General features: G+C 41.3%; 1 protein-coding gene across 14 annotated transcripts in view; it reads left to right on the forward strand.

Moving 5' to 3' along the window:
* PLEKHM3 (pleckstrin homology domain containing M3) overlaps positions 1-17,663 on the forward strand; it is a 199,590-nt gene that overhangs the window by 31,946 nt on the left and 149,981 nt on the right. For all 14 annotated transcript variants that reach the window (XR_009255797.1, XR_009255803.1, XR_009255800.1 and 11 more), the window contains one exon: positions 13,460-14,395. Coding sequence is in view for 11 of the 14 variants with exons in the window: in XM_058707215.1 (XP_058563198.1) it covers positions 13,460-14,395 (936 nt within the window). In the remaining 3 variants the exon portion in view is untranslated. The remainder of the gene's footprint in view (positions 1-13,459; positions 14,396-17,663) is intronic.

Raw genomic sequence — 17,663 nt, forward strand, 5'->3', positions numbered from 1 at the left:
ATTCCTGTGGGCTTAGAACAAGTGAGGTCACCAGGACATGGTCTCTTGCTGAATTTATGATTCACCCTTCAGCAAGATTAGTCAGTACAAAGAAGTTGCTAAAATAGGTCACAGAAAGTTGATTTTATATGGTTGTATAGTTTCCACTGGTTACATTATTGAATGTTGGCCTGTGGCAGCTATTTGGAAACCCAACACGCCTCATCGACAGCCCATATTCTGATTCTAACATTTCTATATGGGAACTCTGAAAACGAAGTGTCTGATGTGTTTTTGTGGTTGCTCTGTTAATACAGTTTATCTTTCTTGGCTAAGAAGAACTGTAGTTACTAATTTCACAAACTGCTAAAGTTACCATCTTAAAACACAAATCTGTTCATGCTACTCTGTTCTCAAAAATGAATCATGGCTCCCCATTCTCTACAAAATCAAGTGTGTAAGTTTTATAAAGCATCCCAATCTGTCCCGATCTCACCACCCGCACCTTCTGTCACCCCGTCTATGTGCTGTTTTCGAATGTGCCGAGTTCTTCCAAGTTCCTGAGCCTCTGCTTATGCACTCTCTTCCTCCAGAACACCTTCCCCACCCGTTTCACTTTTCACAACCCTCCATTATCTTTCAAGGACCAATCCAAATGCTACATCCTCCCTGAGACCTTTCTATATTTTTTCAACTAAAATTCTTTTTTTTTTTCTTTCACTGTATGTTTTCACAGCACATATCATTCTGCTGTGCATTATAGGCAATTGCTTGTATATCCATCTCCCACACTAGGTTGAAAGTTTTTTTTAATTAAAAAAATTTTTTTAATGTTTATTTTTGAGAGAGAGAGAGACAGAGTGTGAATGGGGGAGGAGCAGAGAGAGAGGGAGACACAGAATCAGAAGCAGGCTCCAGGCTCTGAGCTGTCAGCACAGAGCCCAACATGGGGCTTGAACCCATGAACCATGAGATAATGACCTGAGCCAAAGTCAGATGCTCAACTGACTGAGCCACCAATTGCCCCAGTTGAAAATTTTTTCATGCTATAAACCATATCGTAGAAAACTTTGTGTTGTACCAAGTATGTGAGCATATGCAAAGTGTCTGGTTGAGTTTTATGTGTTGGTGCTTGGAACATCAGGACAATACTGTTTTGTTTTGTTTGTTTTCCAAAACGGAAATGACCCCTCTTTCCTTACCTTATAGCTTAAGTTGAATGAAGTTTGTTATTAATATTATCAGTGAGAGCTATCATGTAATGAGAGTTAGCTTTATGTTCAGCCCTGTGCTAAGATGTGTCAACCTACTATCTTATTTAATATTCATAATAGTTGAATATGATAGATGATATTGTTCTGATTTCACAAATGATGAAGCTGAATCTTAGAGAAGTTGACCTCACCCAAAGCCATACAGTATGTGATGGGGCTAGGACTCCAAGCCAGGCCTAACACTAGAGGCCACACATAACCACTCAACAATGCTGTCTGTCTCTCAAGCATGAGGAGGGTTAGGTCATTCCCTCCACCATAAATAAACACAGTGTGATCTCGACTCCAAGTTTGGAGGTTAGAGTTTTCTACTCTGAGCTTGCACACTTTGTAGTATAACCTTGGCCAAGTCATTTTGCTTCCTGGGATCTCTTTCCAAATCTGCTAAATCAGTTAAGAATATTTTCAGAAAAGGGGTGCCAGGGTGGCTCAGTCGGTTAAGCATATGACTTCGGCTCAGGTCATGATCTGATGGTTTGTGAATTTGAGCCCCATGTCGGTCTCTGTGCTGACAGCTTGGAGCCTGGAGCCTACTTTGGATTCTGTGTCTCCCTCTCTTTCTGCCCCTCCTCTGCTCACACTGTGTCTTGTTCTCCCTCAAAAAAAAAAAAATCTAAAAACATTTAAAAAAAAAAGAATATTTTCAAGAGCAATTAATAGCATATACAACTAAAAGTAGCGTAAGTAATATGACCATTTGTCATCTTATGTTTTCATCTATCTAACAGGTAACTATGGAACACTTAGTGAATATCAGGTACTGTAAACAATAGACACTTAAGAAGACCTGATGTGTCATCGGGGATCCAGGCACTTTCCATCTTTTTTCTCGGCTATTCTCAGTATATTGGTAATGTCTCTTCTTTCCCTTCATAGGTACAAGATAGCCACGGCAGTCCCAAGGGTCACTTTCTTATACATCAATAGCCAAAGTCAGGAAGGGAGAACAGGGCACCCCCTCTGGGTCTCTTTCCCAGTAGGCCCCAATAGCACCCCCTAAGTAGCGAGGGTCGCATGCTCACCCCTAAAGCAATCTCTGGCAAAGGAAAATAGCATTTCTGTGATTGGCTTAAACAAATCTTGCTCCTTTCCGCGGGGTAGGGGAGAGGACATCTCCTCTGAGCATCTCCCATCATACCTGAGCAAGATTTAGGTTCTGTTGGTAAAGAATCAGGAGGACTAGTTAAGGAGGTGAGTAGCTGACAAGTTCTACCTCAGATGGGGTCAGGCTAAGAGATTTCTTATCACTTCTGGCTCTAAGTTTCTCTGATTCTAGTATGTTACCCAAAGATACAGTAATGAAATGCCACTTACCTTAAAATCTGCTGGCCTAAACATTGGAGATTCTTTTCTACTTAATTCCTATAGAGTGAAAAACTCACCATGGCAATGAGTGAGCATATCTTGAAAGTCGGTTTGGAATTGTTTTCTGGGTCACAAAGTTCTTCTTCTTTTTTTTTTTTTTTTTTTTCAATTTTAGTTAACATACAGTGCAATATTGGTTTGAGGAGTGGAATTCAGTGAATCATCACTTACATTATTTACACCCAGTGTTCATCACAATAAGTGCTCTCCTTAATACCTGTCACCCGTCAAGCTTGTCTCCCACCCACCTCCCTCCATCAACCTTGAGTTTATTTCTATTGTTAAGTCTCTTGTGGCTGTTTCACTCTCTTCTCTCCACCCTGTTCACATATATTCATCTATATGTTTCTTAAATTCCACATATGAGTGAAATCATATGGTATTTGTCTTTCTCTGATGGACTTATTTCACTTAGCATAATACGTTCGAGCTCCATCCATGTCGTTGAAAATGGCGAGATTTCATTCTTTTTGATAAATGAGTAATATTCCACCATATATATGTGGTATATATATATATATATCATATATATATATATGATATATATATATATATATCACATCATCTTCTTTATCCATTCATCAGTGGATGGACAGTTAGATTCTCTCCATAATTTGGCTATTTTTGATAATGCTGCTATAAACATTGGGGTGCATGTACCTCTTTGAATCTGTAATTTTGTATCCTTTGGGTAAATACCTAATAGTGTAATTTCTGGGTCATAGAATAGTTCTGTTTTTAACTTTTTGAGGAACCTCCATACTGTTTGTCCAGAGTGGCTGCACCAATTTGCATTCCCACCAGCAGTGCAAGAGGATTCCCCTTTCTCCACATCCTCGCCAACATTCGTTGTTTCTTGTGTTGTTAATTTTAGCTATCCTGACAGGTATAAGTGGTATCTTACCATGGTTTTGAATTGTATTTTCGTGATGATGAGTGATATTGAGCATCTTTTCATGTGTCTGTTAGCCATCTGGATGTCTTCTTTGGGAAAGTGTCTATTCATGTCTTCTGCCCATTTCTTAACTGGGTTGTTTGTTTTTGGGTGTTGAGTTTGATAAATTCTTCTAGATTTTGGATACTAACCCTTTGTCAGATATATTATTTGCAGATACCTTCTCCCATTCTGTAGGCTGCCTTTTAGTCTTACTGATTGTTTCCTTCACTGTGCAGAAGCTTTTTATCTTGATGAAGTCCCAATAGTTCATGTTTGCTTTTGCTTCCCTTGCCTTCAGCGACATGTCTCATAAGAAGTTTCTCTGGCTGAGGTCGAAGAGGTTGCTACCTGTGTTCTCTAGGATTTTGATGGTTCCTGCCTTACATTTAGGTCTTTCATCCATTTTGAATTTATTTTTGTGTATGGTGTAAGAAAGTGGTCCAGTTTCATTCTCCTGCATGACTATCTTTTTTCCATTGGGATATTCTTCCTGCTTTGTTGAAGATTAGTTGACCATAAAGATGTGGGTCCCTTTCTGGGTTTTCTGTTCTGTTTCACTGATCTATGTGTCTGTTTTTGTGCCTGTACCATACAGTCTTGATGACTACAACTTTGTAATATAGCTTGAAATATGGAATTGTGATGCCTTCAGTTTTGTTTTTCTTTTTCAGTATAACTTTGGCTATTTGGGGTCCATCCAAATTTTAGGACTGTTTGTTCTAGCTCTGTGAAAAATGCTGGTGGTATTTTGATAGAGATTACATTAAATGTGTAGATTGCTTTGGGTAGTATAGACATTTGGACAGTGTTTGTTCTCCCCATCCATGAGCCTGGAATGCTTTTCCATTTCTTTGTGGGTCACAAGGTTCTTAAAGACTAGGGATTACCCTTGTCACAGAAGGCAGAAAGCCTCGGCATTTACGAAGTTGGGTCTGTGACCTAAGTTCACACTTAGATCTCTAAATTCACACTTAGAAGTGAAATTGACCAGGACTGCATGGACTAATGCTCTATCACTGTTGCCCATAGCAAAGAAGTTAGATGGAGAAGATCCCAAAGTTGCTATGTCTGTCTAGTGAATATGTAGCCAGATATGTTACAGGTCTCTTTCTGCTAGAGTCTGCACAGATAATACATCTTTTTCCCTAAGTTTATTATGAAGGAAGAGCAAATGGGATAGACTCCTTTACCCATGAAGAAAGGTCTCCAAAGTAGCTCTCAGAAAAGACATTACTTGAGTCTACTTCATTTCTACCAGAATTAGTTTGTTAACAAGTATCTGTGAGCTATCACTAAGTGTTGGCTTGTGGAGCATATTTCAAATGTATAAGACACAGCCCCTCTCTGGTTCCTGTGGTATCATTCTCTTCATATTCTTTGCTATGGACAGTGGCAGTGTCCTGACTGATGTGGATCCTATTAATGTCACTTCTCCTGTGTGCCTGCAATGAGGAGTACAAAGACCTAAAATTACTGAAAACATTTCTCCCTAGTTTCTGACTTAAACACAGTTGAGTACTATAACATGAAACAAATAGACTTGGAAAACTGTGTTTTGTTAATTAGGAATATTAAAAAAAGAGAGAGATGTGATTATAATCTAGAATATCAGAGAAATCTTCATTGAGGAAAGGATGCTTCAGCTGAGCATAGAGGGGTGAACCCAAAACCAAGGTGGAGGTGAACACAGCATGTGTGTGGGATGGCCAGGAGACTAAGCCAGGACAGAGCTCCATTTTTGAGAGTTGTAGTCCAAGGTCATGGAGGACTGCAAAGCCAAACAACTAGACTTAATGTGATATGTTTAGCAAAGAAGCATTTGAAAATTACTTGCAAGTCAAGATTAAAAGGGTATTTTATAAAAAGTCAGTAAGTTGACAGGGCTGCAGGGTAGTGGGGGTAGGAAGCCGGAAACCTCCCCTCCTGTAGCTTTCATGTGTATGTAAAGGGATATCAGACTAACGTTTTTGGCCTCTCTCCCTACCTTTGCACAGTCCACCCCTAGGGAGGAGCAATTTATGGGTAAATTTAGGAGAGGAACTAGGTGTGTATAATTCAGCCTCTCTCATAGGAAGCACTGATTCTGGTCTGTTCCTCCAAACCTGCTCCTCCACCCATCAGCCTTTCATAGGCAGTCCCCCAAGAGGGGAAGCTTGTAGTGATCAGTGCTGCTTGTGACTCAGAGGTAAGTCTGTATAATCCTAGGGCTCAGTTTGGTAGGACGACCCTAAGCTGCGTCCTCCCAACTGGCTGATGTTTTGATCTCCACATGTCTGACAATGTCCGTCAATCTCAGTTGGTTTAAAACTTGGGTGATGAAGGGGATGCTATTTATTGGTTCCCCACAGGCCCCCAGTATATAGAATGGATTGGTAGATGGAAAGAAAGGAAGGGATTGAAACCAACTAGAAGGCTCTGCCAGTCCTCATGCCTGTGGAGCATATTTCAAATGTATAAGACACAGCCCCTCTCTGGTCTGAAAAGAACCAAGAACTTTTCTTGTGAAAAGAAAAAGAAGGGCTGTAACTGGGCCATAGATCTGTTGACAGGTTCTGTGTCTGAATTATTTGGTGTCTCCACAGATTCTAGTAGATTCCTTTTTACATACATTCACAAATATTTATGGAGCCAGCCACTGAGTATACAGGAGTGCGAGAGATATGCAGGTCCCTGCCCTCAAGGAAAATGAGAGAGTTCTTTGAGTGAAATAAAGCGAGGTGTAAGATAGAGAGGGGGCTCCATAAACTGGTAAAGGCTGGCCTCACTGATGATGGCATCTTGAGAGGAAAAACTGAGGGAGGCACGTAAGTTAGTGGGGCGGGGTAGAGAAGTTACAAATGGGGGATTTAACAACCTCAGAGTTCCCGAGGCTACAATACACTCAACTTATTTAAAGAACATAAAAGGGTGTGGCTGAAATGAGAGAAAGGGATGTGAGATGATGTGAGATGAAGTCAGGTTAATAATCAGAGACCAGATTGTGTGGAACAGGAAGGAGGTATACACATTGTAAGAATTTGAAGTCTGAAGGAAAGAGGCAGATTGAGCCATACGAAAGGTAGGATCAAGTGAATGCTTTTTTTTTTTTAATTTTTTAAAAACATTTTTTTATTTTTGAGAGATGGAGAAAGACAGAGTATGAGCAGGGGAGGGGCAGAGAGAGAGAGGGAGACCCAGAATTCAAAGCAGGCTCCAGGCTCCGAGCTGTCAGCACAGATCTCGACACGGGGCTTATACTTACAAACTGCAAGATCATGACCTGAGCTGAAGTTGGACGCTTAACCGACTGAGCCACCCAGGCGCCCTGTGAATGCTTTTTTAGTAGATATAGTCCTCAGAATATTGGAAGACAGGAGGAAAAGACATTAGTGGAGGGATAATATTACAATGTTAGTTAGAGGAGAAGAGTCTGAAGAAGTGGGAAGGGATTAGGGACCGAGTAGAGGTGGAAGGCTTATCTTTAACAGCGAGACAAGAAGACTCTTCCTTTGAGACTGGACGGCTAAAATAGGAAACAAGTATTAAATACTCACCATGTATCAGGCACTGTTCTAAGAGCTACTCATTTCTTTCTCACAGCAGGACAATGAGGTAGGTGCTCTTATTATAGCCCATCTTAAAGATGACAAAACTGGGACTCAGGTTAAGTAATTGTCCCATGGTCACACAGCCAGGAAGGGCAGAATTATGATTTCAACTTAGGCTTTTTGGCTCTAGCACCTGTGGCCTTAACCACCGTACTCTTCTGTAGCAATTGTGCAAGACCTTGATTAGTGTAATGCCAACACGAAGCCAAGCATAGTATATATGAAGGAGCTCCTGCAGTGCACAAAGAATGAGGCAGTGGGATTAGGTGTTTGGGAAGAGTAAAAGAGGTGTGGAAAAATTGTTCTGGGGGTTATGTGTGGGATTCACCGAAATGAATAAAAGAATAAATTGTCAGGATGAAAGATAGGATAGAAAGTAAGCAACATGAGTCTCTGTTTGGTGCTACGGTCTGAATATTTGTGTCACTCCCCAAATTCATATGTTGAACTCCTATCTCCTGAAGTGATGATATTAGGAGACATGGCCTTTGATAGGTGCATAGGTCATGAGGGTGGAACCCCCATGAATGGTATTCATGTTCATTTTTAAGACCCAAAAGAGCTCCCTAGCCATTCCACTACAAAAGAAATGTAATATATCTGCCCAATTTTGAAAGGCAATCCTTTTAGGTTTGTCTTAGTGTTATTCTGAAGGATTCTGGGTACTCTCCATTCACACTCCACTTTGGCTTTCTTCCACATTTATTGATCTTGTTGTAAGAACTTAAATATTTCCTTAAAATTTGCCTAAATAACTTTGATTTGGAATATTGGCACTACATCGGGTTTTTGAGTTCTTTGAAAACATTACAATGTTGCTCTTTGTCTCTCACTGCAACCATGGTCTGACCTTTGGAATCGTATTCTTGTGACTTCATTCATTGTGCGGACTCAGGCAGTCCAGATTTTCTCAGGAAACCAGATTACCTAAACGTTTCTTTCATTTATTGTAATCTGGGGTATGGGGGTTTTTAAAAAGATAAAATTTCAGCGGCCCTTGGGTGGCTCACTTGGTTGAGTGTCCAACTCTGGGTTTCGGCTCAGGTCACGATCTCATGGTTCATGGGTCCGAGCCCCGCGTCCAGCCCCACGTCGGGCTCTGCGCTGTCAATGCAAAGGCTGCCTGGGATTCTCTCTCTCTCACCCTCTCTCTCTGCCCCTCCCCTGACTGTGTTCTTACTCTCTGTCTTAAAAAATAAATAAATAAACGTAAAAAAAAGATAGAATTGCATAAAGTAACCAAAATGAAAGCACATAACCATTTCATAATTATATAAGCAAATATAATATACCTATAATTATTATTTATATTATTATTACATATATATCATGTCTAAGGGCTTCATACCAAATCGCATACAGTCTGGGCAGGAGGATTGTGGGTGCTGGGTTATGGAGGCAGAAACTTTTTGTTGTTGCTTTTTACATTTCTTTCTGATTTTTTCAATAATTTTATTAAATAATGTAGTGCATATGTGACAAATGTGAAATAGCATCTGAAACCTGAGTCATCAGAGTAGTGCAGCCATAGAGCCTTGGAGGCTCAGAGGAAGACAGTTGTTTTCAACTAGAGGGGATGAAGGTCTTCAGGAATAGGTGAGATTTTTGTACCGGCCCTCACGTGGGAGGAAAGAACGGACAAGCAGAGGCAAGGGGAGATGTAGGCAGGGAGGTCAGTGGGAGAACATGCACGAAGGTTGGGAGGGGCAAGTTGTAGAAACAACATCGGGTCACCTGGCTGAAATATGAAGGAGTGGAGAAAAGTGCCTGCATCATGTGAAAGCTCACTGAGGAAAGTCATAACAGAGGGATCAGGCTAACATCTTCTGAACCTCCTGATCCATCCTAATATCCTTAGAAGTGGGACAGCCACCTGTGACATATTCTTGCCAAAAAAAAAACCAAAAAACTAAATGAACCTCAAGGTCTAAACAGCAGTTGACAGAAAACATGGGAAACGGAGGAACATTTAAACAATACTGTGAGGATACACCAAGTCCAGGATGTGAGAAGTTCTACAGGACAAATGAACTAATTTCTTCAATAAGTACGTGGCATAAAAAAAAAAAAAAAAAGGAGAAAAAGAGAACTGTTATAGATTTAAAGAGATTTAAAACATGTATCAACCAAATCAGTGTGTGAGCCTCAGTTGAACAAACCATCCATATAAAGAAATTTTTTGAGACAATCTGGGAAAATTAAATACAGAGTAGGTATTAGATGAGGAATTATTCATGTTGTTGGGTGTGAAAATGGTGTGTGTGTGTGTGTGTGTGTGTGTGTATTAAAGTTTTATCTGTTAGATTAGAGATACCACTGAAGTATTTACAGTAGAAATGATAAACTTTAAGCAATTTCCTTTCAAATATTCCAGCCAAAAAACCAAAATAAAACACAATAAAAAGCCAGAGCTGGAGGGGGTGGGGGATATGAAAAGAAGAATAGCAGAAACTTGATGTTTGAAGCTGAGGGATAGGTCCGTGGTTGTTTATTTTAGTTTTCTACATGCTTTCAAGTGTGTTTGAAATTTTCCATAATCAAATGTTTTAAGGAGTTTGAACTTTACTGTGTAGCACCAGGAAATCTGTGAATGGTTTTGGGCTGAGAAGGGGGCACAGGAAGGGCTGAGTGGCCCTGGTGACAGTGTGGGAGATGGCCGGGGGGAAGGCGGACGAGAGGTGTGAGCTCATTTAGGACCTTGATTAGGTCTTAAAGGTACAACTTTCCAGTTGTAAAATAAAAAAGTCATGGGGCTGGAAGGTACAGCATGGCAGCTATAGTTAATAACACTGCACTGCATGTTTGAAAGTTGCTAAGAGAATAAATCTCAAAAGTTCTCATCACAAGAAAAAAATGTTTTGTAACGAGGTATGCTGACGGATCTTAACTGGACTTACCGTGGTGATCAATTCACAATATATGCAAATATCGAATCATTACGTTGTACACCCGAAACTAATATGATGTCGTATGTCAGTTATACCACGGTATTAAAGAAACACCCAAACAAACCTTAATTAAGGTGGTGGCCATGAGAACGGAAACTTTTTTGAGAACAGATAGAGGAAATAATAGCAAAAGAGGAACTCTGGTACGTTGGCGGTACCGAAGTGAATCAGGTGCATTGTGTGGAAAATTCCCTTCTTCCTCTTCAGTAAATAGCAATCTTTGTCCTTAAACCACTGCACATTACCGGACGAGAAGAGGAAGAAGGGGTCTTCACTAGAGGAACTGAACTGGCTCTTCATGCCCCAAAGTGGAAAGCAAGGGGGAAAGGAAGGGTTCTGGGTTTGGGTTTTGGTTTTTGTTTTTCTCTCCCTTTTTCACAAGGAATTACTCTCATGGTTTCAGTATGAAATTTTTGGGTCCAGTGATTCATTTTGATCATCCTTTCCTGTTTTACTGAGGAAATGGTTATAATCATTGTCAGCGGTCCCATCTGAATCATTTATGATTTTAGTTAAGATAGATATTATTCATTTGTGAAATTGAACACTTTACAATAATGTGTGTGAGGTTAATTAAATGAGTTGAAATGATACAGTCTGGGGAAATAAAAGTTGAACTATAAGTTAATGAAAGCTCAGATTTAAATATATACCTTCTGATTTGTCAGTAGCACAAATATTAAAAATAAACTTCAGATAGAAATAGAAAGTAGCAATTATTAGAGATTAAAGAGAAATGGTAGTTCTCTGGCCCTCTACAACTCAAAGAAAATTAACACTTCACACAAGAAATATTGGTAAGGTCTGATATAAACAGGCCCTCCGGAGTGGAATACGCACCCCAGAGGATAGTTTCCTGATCACATTTGCTCTCTTCTTCTTGATTTTTCTTTCTCAAGAAATTAACGCTACAAACTGCAGCCTATAAGGATGGACCATTTCCTGTGACCAACACCAGTCTTTTCTGTCTCCGTTTAATGTACCTATTTAAAGAGGGCTGAGACAGGTGGGGGGAAAAGTCTGGAAATACAATGAATTCTTTACCCTTACTCTGCATCAAGAAGGTGAGGGGACTTTGGAAATTCCCGGGAAGGATTTCCCATCCAGTCCACCCAAGTCAGAAAGAGGTGAGATTTTAGTCAGGTTTGCTGCTGACTTGGGCCCAATTAAAGCAGAATTTCTTTCTTCTTTTTTTTTTTTTTTTTTTTTATGTTTATTTATTTTTGAGACAGAGAGAGACAGAGCATGAATGGGGGAGGGGCAGAGAGGGAGGGAGACTCAGAATCCGAAGCAAGCTCCAGGCTCCGAGCTGTCAGCACAGAGTCCGACATGGGGCTCCAACTCAAAGACCGTGAGATCATGACCTGAGCTGAAGTCAGACACTTAACCGACGGAGCCACCAAGGCGCCCCTAAAGCAGAATTTCTAATTCATGCTAGCTGTTGTAAAAAGCTCTCAGGAAGGAAAGAAAAGGAGAGAAAATGTCCTAGCTAAAAGCAGGAAAGATGGTTTTATTTTGCTCAGGGATGCATAGCTGAGCCACTGGGTCACAGGACAGATGGGGGTGGAGGAACACATGGTTACGAGTCTTATTATGGAAAAGCTCGAACTACCATCAGCGCTTGATGGAAATGAGTGGGGGAGAGGTAGCAGCAGTGTCTCTAACAGCACTGCCTCCCTTATTACATTATCCAAAAAGATAGATAACTGAGAATAGGCATCCGTTATCTCTCTCTACAAAGGGATTAGTGTGGGTTGCAAGAAATTAATGGCTTTTGAGTTATCACAGAAATACTAATGAATGTCAGGACCAGAGATGTAAAGCAGGTAAAATTGGCTTTTCTCTGCCTTATTTCTCTCCTTTTCTTTTTTGGTTTGCTGTTTTAAGATCTGGATCTGTGTTGGGTTTATTTCTTTACTTTTTATTTTTTCCCTTCAGCCAAGATCAGAAATCATGCCCTTTGGAAGTGTGATTTGTCTTCTTTAGGGAATGACTTCATTAGTTTATGACTGTCTCCAATGTGTATCAGCAAGAGATTTAGAAACATCTCAGAAATGAGAATCTCTGTCGGGGAAGAGTGCTGCCTCTTGCATGGATGTCATTTGCATGCCTGATAAAAATATCAGGAAGTCTCCCAAGTCACAGTTGCCTTCTATTAAAGTACTAAACTTGTATACATTGCAGCTAATCGTTGATTAAAGATGGCACAACCAGATAAACTTGTGAAACAGGGGAAGAGAAAGGAATTATATCTACTATATGCTGGGCGTTGTGCTACAAGCTTTATTTCTCATCTAATAAGTACTTTCTAAGAGCCTGCTATGTAGTAGGCATTGTATTCTGTGTTGTAAAAAAAGGATGAAAAGACAGACCTCTCCTCTTTCCTCAGTGGAGCTTATAGTCCAATGGGGAGGACAGACTTTTTTTAAAAACTTCAAAATTGTATTTGTTCAAAAATTTTAATAAACTATTATAATACAGCCTGACAAGAGTCCATCAAAGAGGAATAATAGGGATACCTGATACTGACCCGGGGTGTGTGTGTGTGTGTGTGTGTGTGTGCGCGCGCGCGCGCGCCTGTGTGCAGATGAGGGGTTGGGGAATCGGGACAGGGTCTGTTCCTGGAAGACAGGATGGCTAAGTGAAGGGTAAGTGTGTGGTAGCTAGTGGAAGCAGTAGGAAGGAGCACTGTAAGCAGGCGGTAACAGTATAAGCACAGTCAGGCTCAGAGGTGAGAGAGAACTGCTATCTAAGCAGAGACCTAAAACATGGGCTGGTTGAGTCCAGCCCGGGGAACTGGTTACAAGACAGAAGGCTCATGAACTGGCCTTGAAGACTAACAGGGGTATCTGAGAAACAGGAGTTTATGAGAAGCATACTTCATGCTCTGTCCTTTCCATGGGCGGTTCCTGGCTTTACTAAAACCCAAATAATGTGTATTAGCAAGGAGTTAGGTCAAGAGATGGGAGGAATATTCGCTCTCATGTATTTGGTTTTCTGTAGACTATTACCTAGAAAACATGAAATCCTGGTGAAGTGCCAATTATTTCATGGACCCGTGGGGGAGAGTCACAGTTTTCCACACAGACCTCCGCATGTCACACTGACATTGCAGACCCCCCCCCCCACCAATACTTAATCTTATGCTCATAATTCCACCCTAGGTAGGCTATTGTGGACCTGAGATTCCCCCCCAATTACATCTTGTGAATTGTACTGTCTTGGAATTGTACTACCTCTACTGTGTTTAGTTTGAACCAGAAGGATGTCATTCCCTGATCTCTGGTCTCTTACACCTGCCTTATCGTCTCCTTGAGTTCATTCATATCAATGAATTAATACATGGCTTCTTTTGTTTTTCCTTTCTAGAACACAAGCAAGCATTCCCAAATATTCTGAAGAAGGGGTACCTGGAGATCAGGAAGGACCATGACAGTTACTGGCAGAGCTGTTACGCAGAACTCTCACCCTACAACTTATCCTTCTACAGCCTAGACAGCAGTGGCAATCAAGCCCTCTATGCCACCTGCCAGCTTTCACACTTCCAGAGCATTTCCGTGTTGGGCAACCTTGAGGCCAGGCTGGTGGATACTGTTCTATATGATAACACTCAGCTCCAGTTAAAGGCAGAGTCACCGTGGGAGGCTTTGGACTGGGGGCAGAAGCTATGGGAAGTCGTGCACGCCGCGGTGCCTGGTTACGTGGGAAGGCAGGATGAGCTGGCAAACTCCCCAGGACTTGGTCACCACGCTGACTGTACACAGAACCATTGTTTACAGAAGAAACCCAGTGAGCTGCTCGCGCCATCACCTGTCTTGGAGAGCCCCAAACAATACCAAAACATCATCAAATCAGGGACACTGTACAGGCTAACCGTCCAAAACAACTGGAAGGCATTTACTTTTGTGCTGAGCAGGGCCTACCTTATGGCTTTCCATCCCGGCAAGCTAGACGAGGATCCCCTGCTAAGCTACAATGTGGACGTGTGTCTGGCTGTCCAGATGGACAACCTAGATGACTGTGACTCTTGCTTTCAAGTCATTTTCCCCCAAGATGTCCTCCGCCTCCGTGCAGAGACCCGGCAGAGGGCTGAGGAGTGGATGGAGGCTCTGAAAACAGCGGCCAATGTGGCGAGGAGTTCAGAGCAGAACCTGCAGGTCACCCTGAGGAGCAGACCCAAGGATCAGATGGGCAGGCATGAACTCAGGAAGAACAAGCGTCAGTCTGTGACCACCAGCTTCCTCAGCATTCTGACAACCTTGTCTCTGGAACGAGGACTCACCGCTCAGAGTTTCAAATGTGCAGGTATGAAGCAAATTTTTAGTCTAAAGCTCCCTAAAGAACAACCTGAATCCTGCAATTGGAATTCACTGTAAAAATCCCCTCGATGGGCTAGTCACATGTACCTCTTGTTTGAAAAGCATCTCTCCTTCAAGGAGTTTCCTACCGCAAAACGTCTGTCTATCTTCATGCCATGCTGGTGAAGTCAGTAGAAGGAGATAGGCTATACGCCGCTGAGTCCAAATGACTTAGCCGAAGCATAACCAGACTAGAATCTAGGCTTCTTGCCTCTGCTGTGATTCCATTTCCTCTGTCTTTTTAAATAAAGGTCACTGGGAATGTGGATGTCACAAATTGTCTCACAAGAGATATTCAGACCCAAAAGCTGACTGCTGACACTTCTTACTGAAAAAAAAAAACAACAAAAACAAACAAACAAACAAACAAACAAAAAAACAAACAAAAAAAACCCGTCTATAGCCAGCAACTGTCATTGATCATGACCTTGTCAAATCCTGTTAAGGAAGAATCTAAAGTCAGCCCTGACAGAAAATCTGGAGGTGACTAACAGCAGGGTAGATGATGATTCAGCAGATGACCTCTGAGTCATGATGGGCCTGTGCCTCATCCTGGGGAAGCCCAGGGCTTCTGAAACTGCTATGGAAGGGTGAGACACAAAGTAGAGTTGAAGGCCAATTATCTGTTATTTCTTAAAACCCTATTACTGCTTCTCTCTCCTACTTCTCATCCCTTTCACTTTCCCCTGAAGAGTAAACTAGACAGAATAAAATCTTCCCTAAACCAAATCTATGTATCTACTAGAAACTAAATCAAATTATTTCCCTTTCACTAAACCCCACAATTTGGGACAAGAAATTTTCCTTAAGGTAAATTTACCATGAAGGTAATCTAATTGGAAACCTGATTTGGAAGATTTTAATTCAAGTGTGTCAGATTGAAGTATGTTATTTAAAAGTGAATGGGACACTCACCAGCAGCCAAGACCAAATTTTCAATTTTTGCTTGTTCCTGCATTGAAAGCCAAATAGTGGTGGCACAGGGAAAATTTGAATTTAGGTTAGTTGTGATGATTCCCTTTTCTGTTGAAAAATAATGTACCTAACGAGGGGATTAAGTGAATCATCCCTGCTTTCTCTAGAGGGGCTCTGTAACTGTGGAGCAGAAACTCACGGGGTTGGGTAGGAGAGACCAGAAACACTGAGCCGGTAAGGAAGCCGCACTAGGTGATGTGCATGTATCTGCAGGTGTGAATGACCTTGTGTGAAGTCAGTCAGCTACTTTTGCAAGATGGTTTTGAAATAGGGGGCCACTGGCTTTACCATAGGTTGTAGAAATTACTGACATTTTAGTGTCTTATTAGTGCATGCGTTATATTTCAACATTCAGTCACTCAACAATAACTTATTGATACTGATTCTGGGAACATTCTGGAATCATGATACACTTCTGTGGCTTTGGATTGCTGATAGGGTCAACAAATCTGTTGTGTTATTAGAATCAAGGAGAATAGCTGAGCCTAGTTCTCAAGGTAGGGACTGGAATTGCTGAGTTGGAAAACTTTCTAGTAAAAGGGGAAAGAAAAGTCTCAAGGGTTACACAGGGATTGTCACCTAGTTGACCCCTAGTCCACCTTTCTCTCATAAGTTTGCTTCCTGACGGAGGGTGCACTGCCCGCGTTCTGGACTTCATTAGCTGTGTTTCTAGCACTCAGAGGAAGGAGAAACACAGGTACAGGTAGCATGCAGCAGGTCCATCACATCTAGCAGTTGGAGAAATGAAAATGGGAAGAAGACAAAAAAGGGTGAGTAGAAGAGGCAGGGAGAAGGAAACTAAGTAGAAAAGAACAGGGGAAGGATTACCGAACGGTCAGGGACAGAACTTTTTGGCAGCTGCTTTACTTAGGTTCTGTGTTTTAAGATGTCTCCCTGTGCTGTCTAAATGTCCTCACTGTTTGGCCTGGTTGGAGAACAGGTTGAGGATGGGTGGTAATAGGGAATCCAGGAGGCAAGAGAAATGTAATCTGAAAACTCATTTGCCCTGCTTAGCTCTTACCTTCGTGCTTTGGTTGGGAGGTCTAATAAGGCACGGCGGGGGGGCGGGGGGGGCGGTTCTAATTTGGGGTGGAGAGAAGTCAATCCTAATTTGTGCAGTATGGTCGATTCCAAAGTAGCAATTTTTATTTCCTTTCAGTGCCCCTTCAATCGGAAAATGCTACGTTCAGTTGCTTTGTGGTACACATGGTTTACCAGCTTGCTTTTCATTTTCCCTAATTCCAATATGCAATACTGGTTTCCTACCCCAGGTAGGAATACTTCATCTCCTGTAGGGGGCAGAGTCTCAAAAGAAAAAGGCTAAAACTCGTTAAGCAAACCTCTGAATGTTTTTTAAATTTCTTGGGAGGCTGTTCATTATATTAAAGATTATTATATCAGATGGAACTTTAAAAATTGATCTGTTTCTCACAAACACAATTAATCTAAACCAGCCGTCTATTCATTTAGTACTTGTGTCCCCTAATGTTTCATCCTTGTAAAGATATGCATTCGGTGAAAAAGCTGGTTGCATAGTATGTTTATCTTCTAAAATGGCAAAATGTCCATTAAGTTGTTTTTAGTTGAACTTGGCATTATCTATTATTTTAAGGAGAAGCTAATTCAGAATATTGCATGGTTCTAATGACTCTCTTTAGAATATAAGTTTTTATGTCCACTTAGTCCCTACCCCCTTAAATATTTTTTTTTAATTTTTTTTTCAACGTTTATTTATTTATTTATTTATTTATTTATTTTTGGGACAGAGAGAGACAGAGCATGAACGGGGGAGGGGCAGAGAGAGAGGGAGACACAGAATCGGAAACAGGCTCCAGGCTCCGAGCCATCAGCCCAGAGCCTGACGCGGGGCTCGAACTCACGGACCGCGAGATCGTGACCTGGCTGAAGTCGGACGCTTAACCGACTGCGCCACCCAGGCGCCCCTTAAATATTTTTTTGAGGATTTATTTATTATTCCCCGTTAAATACTTTTGATGAAAAAACTTTAGAAGTGGACAGTTGCACGGAGTAGCTCTTTATTGTGATGTCATTCGGTTGCAATCCAGCCGAGCTACAAATGTTGGCTTTAAATCTACAGATTAGTGCAGTTGGCCTTATTTCATTAAATTCTTTCTGTAGGTGAAGAATTTTTGATATCCTTTTTGGAAACTTAAAGAGCCCCTGCAGAGAAAATGGACCATGACCATCCCCAAATGCCTGAGGTTATGGTTTTGAAAATA

Source organism: Neofelis nebulosa, chromosome 2 (genome assembly GCF_028018385.1).
Source record: "Neofelis nebulosa isolate mNeoNeb1 chromosome 2, mNeoNeb1.pri, whole genome shotgun sequence".
Classification (NCBI taxonomy): domain Eukaryota; kingdom Metazoa; phylum Chordata; class Mammalia; order Carnivora; family Felidae; genus Neofelis; species Neofelis nebulosa.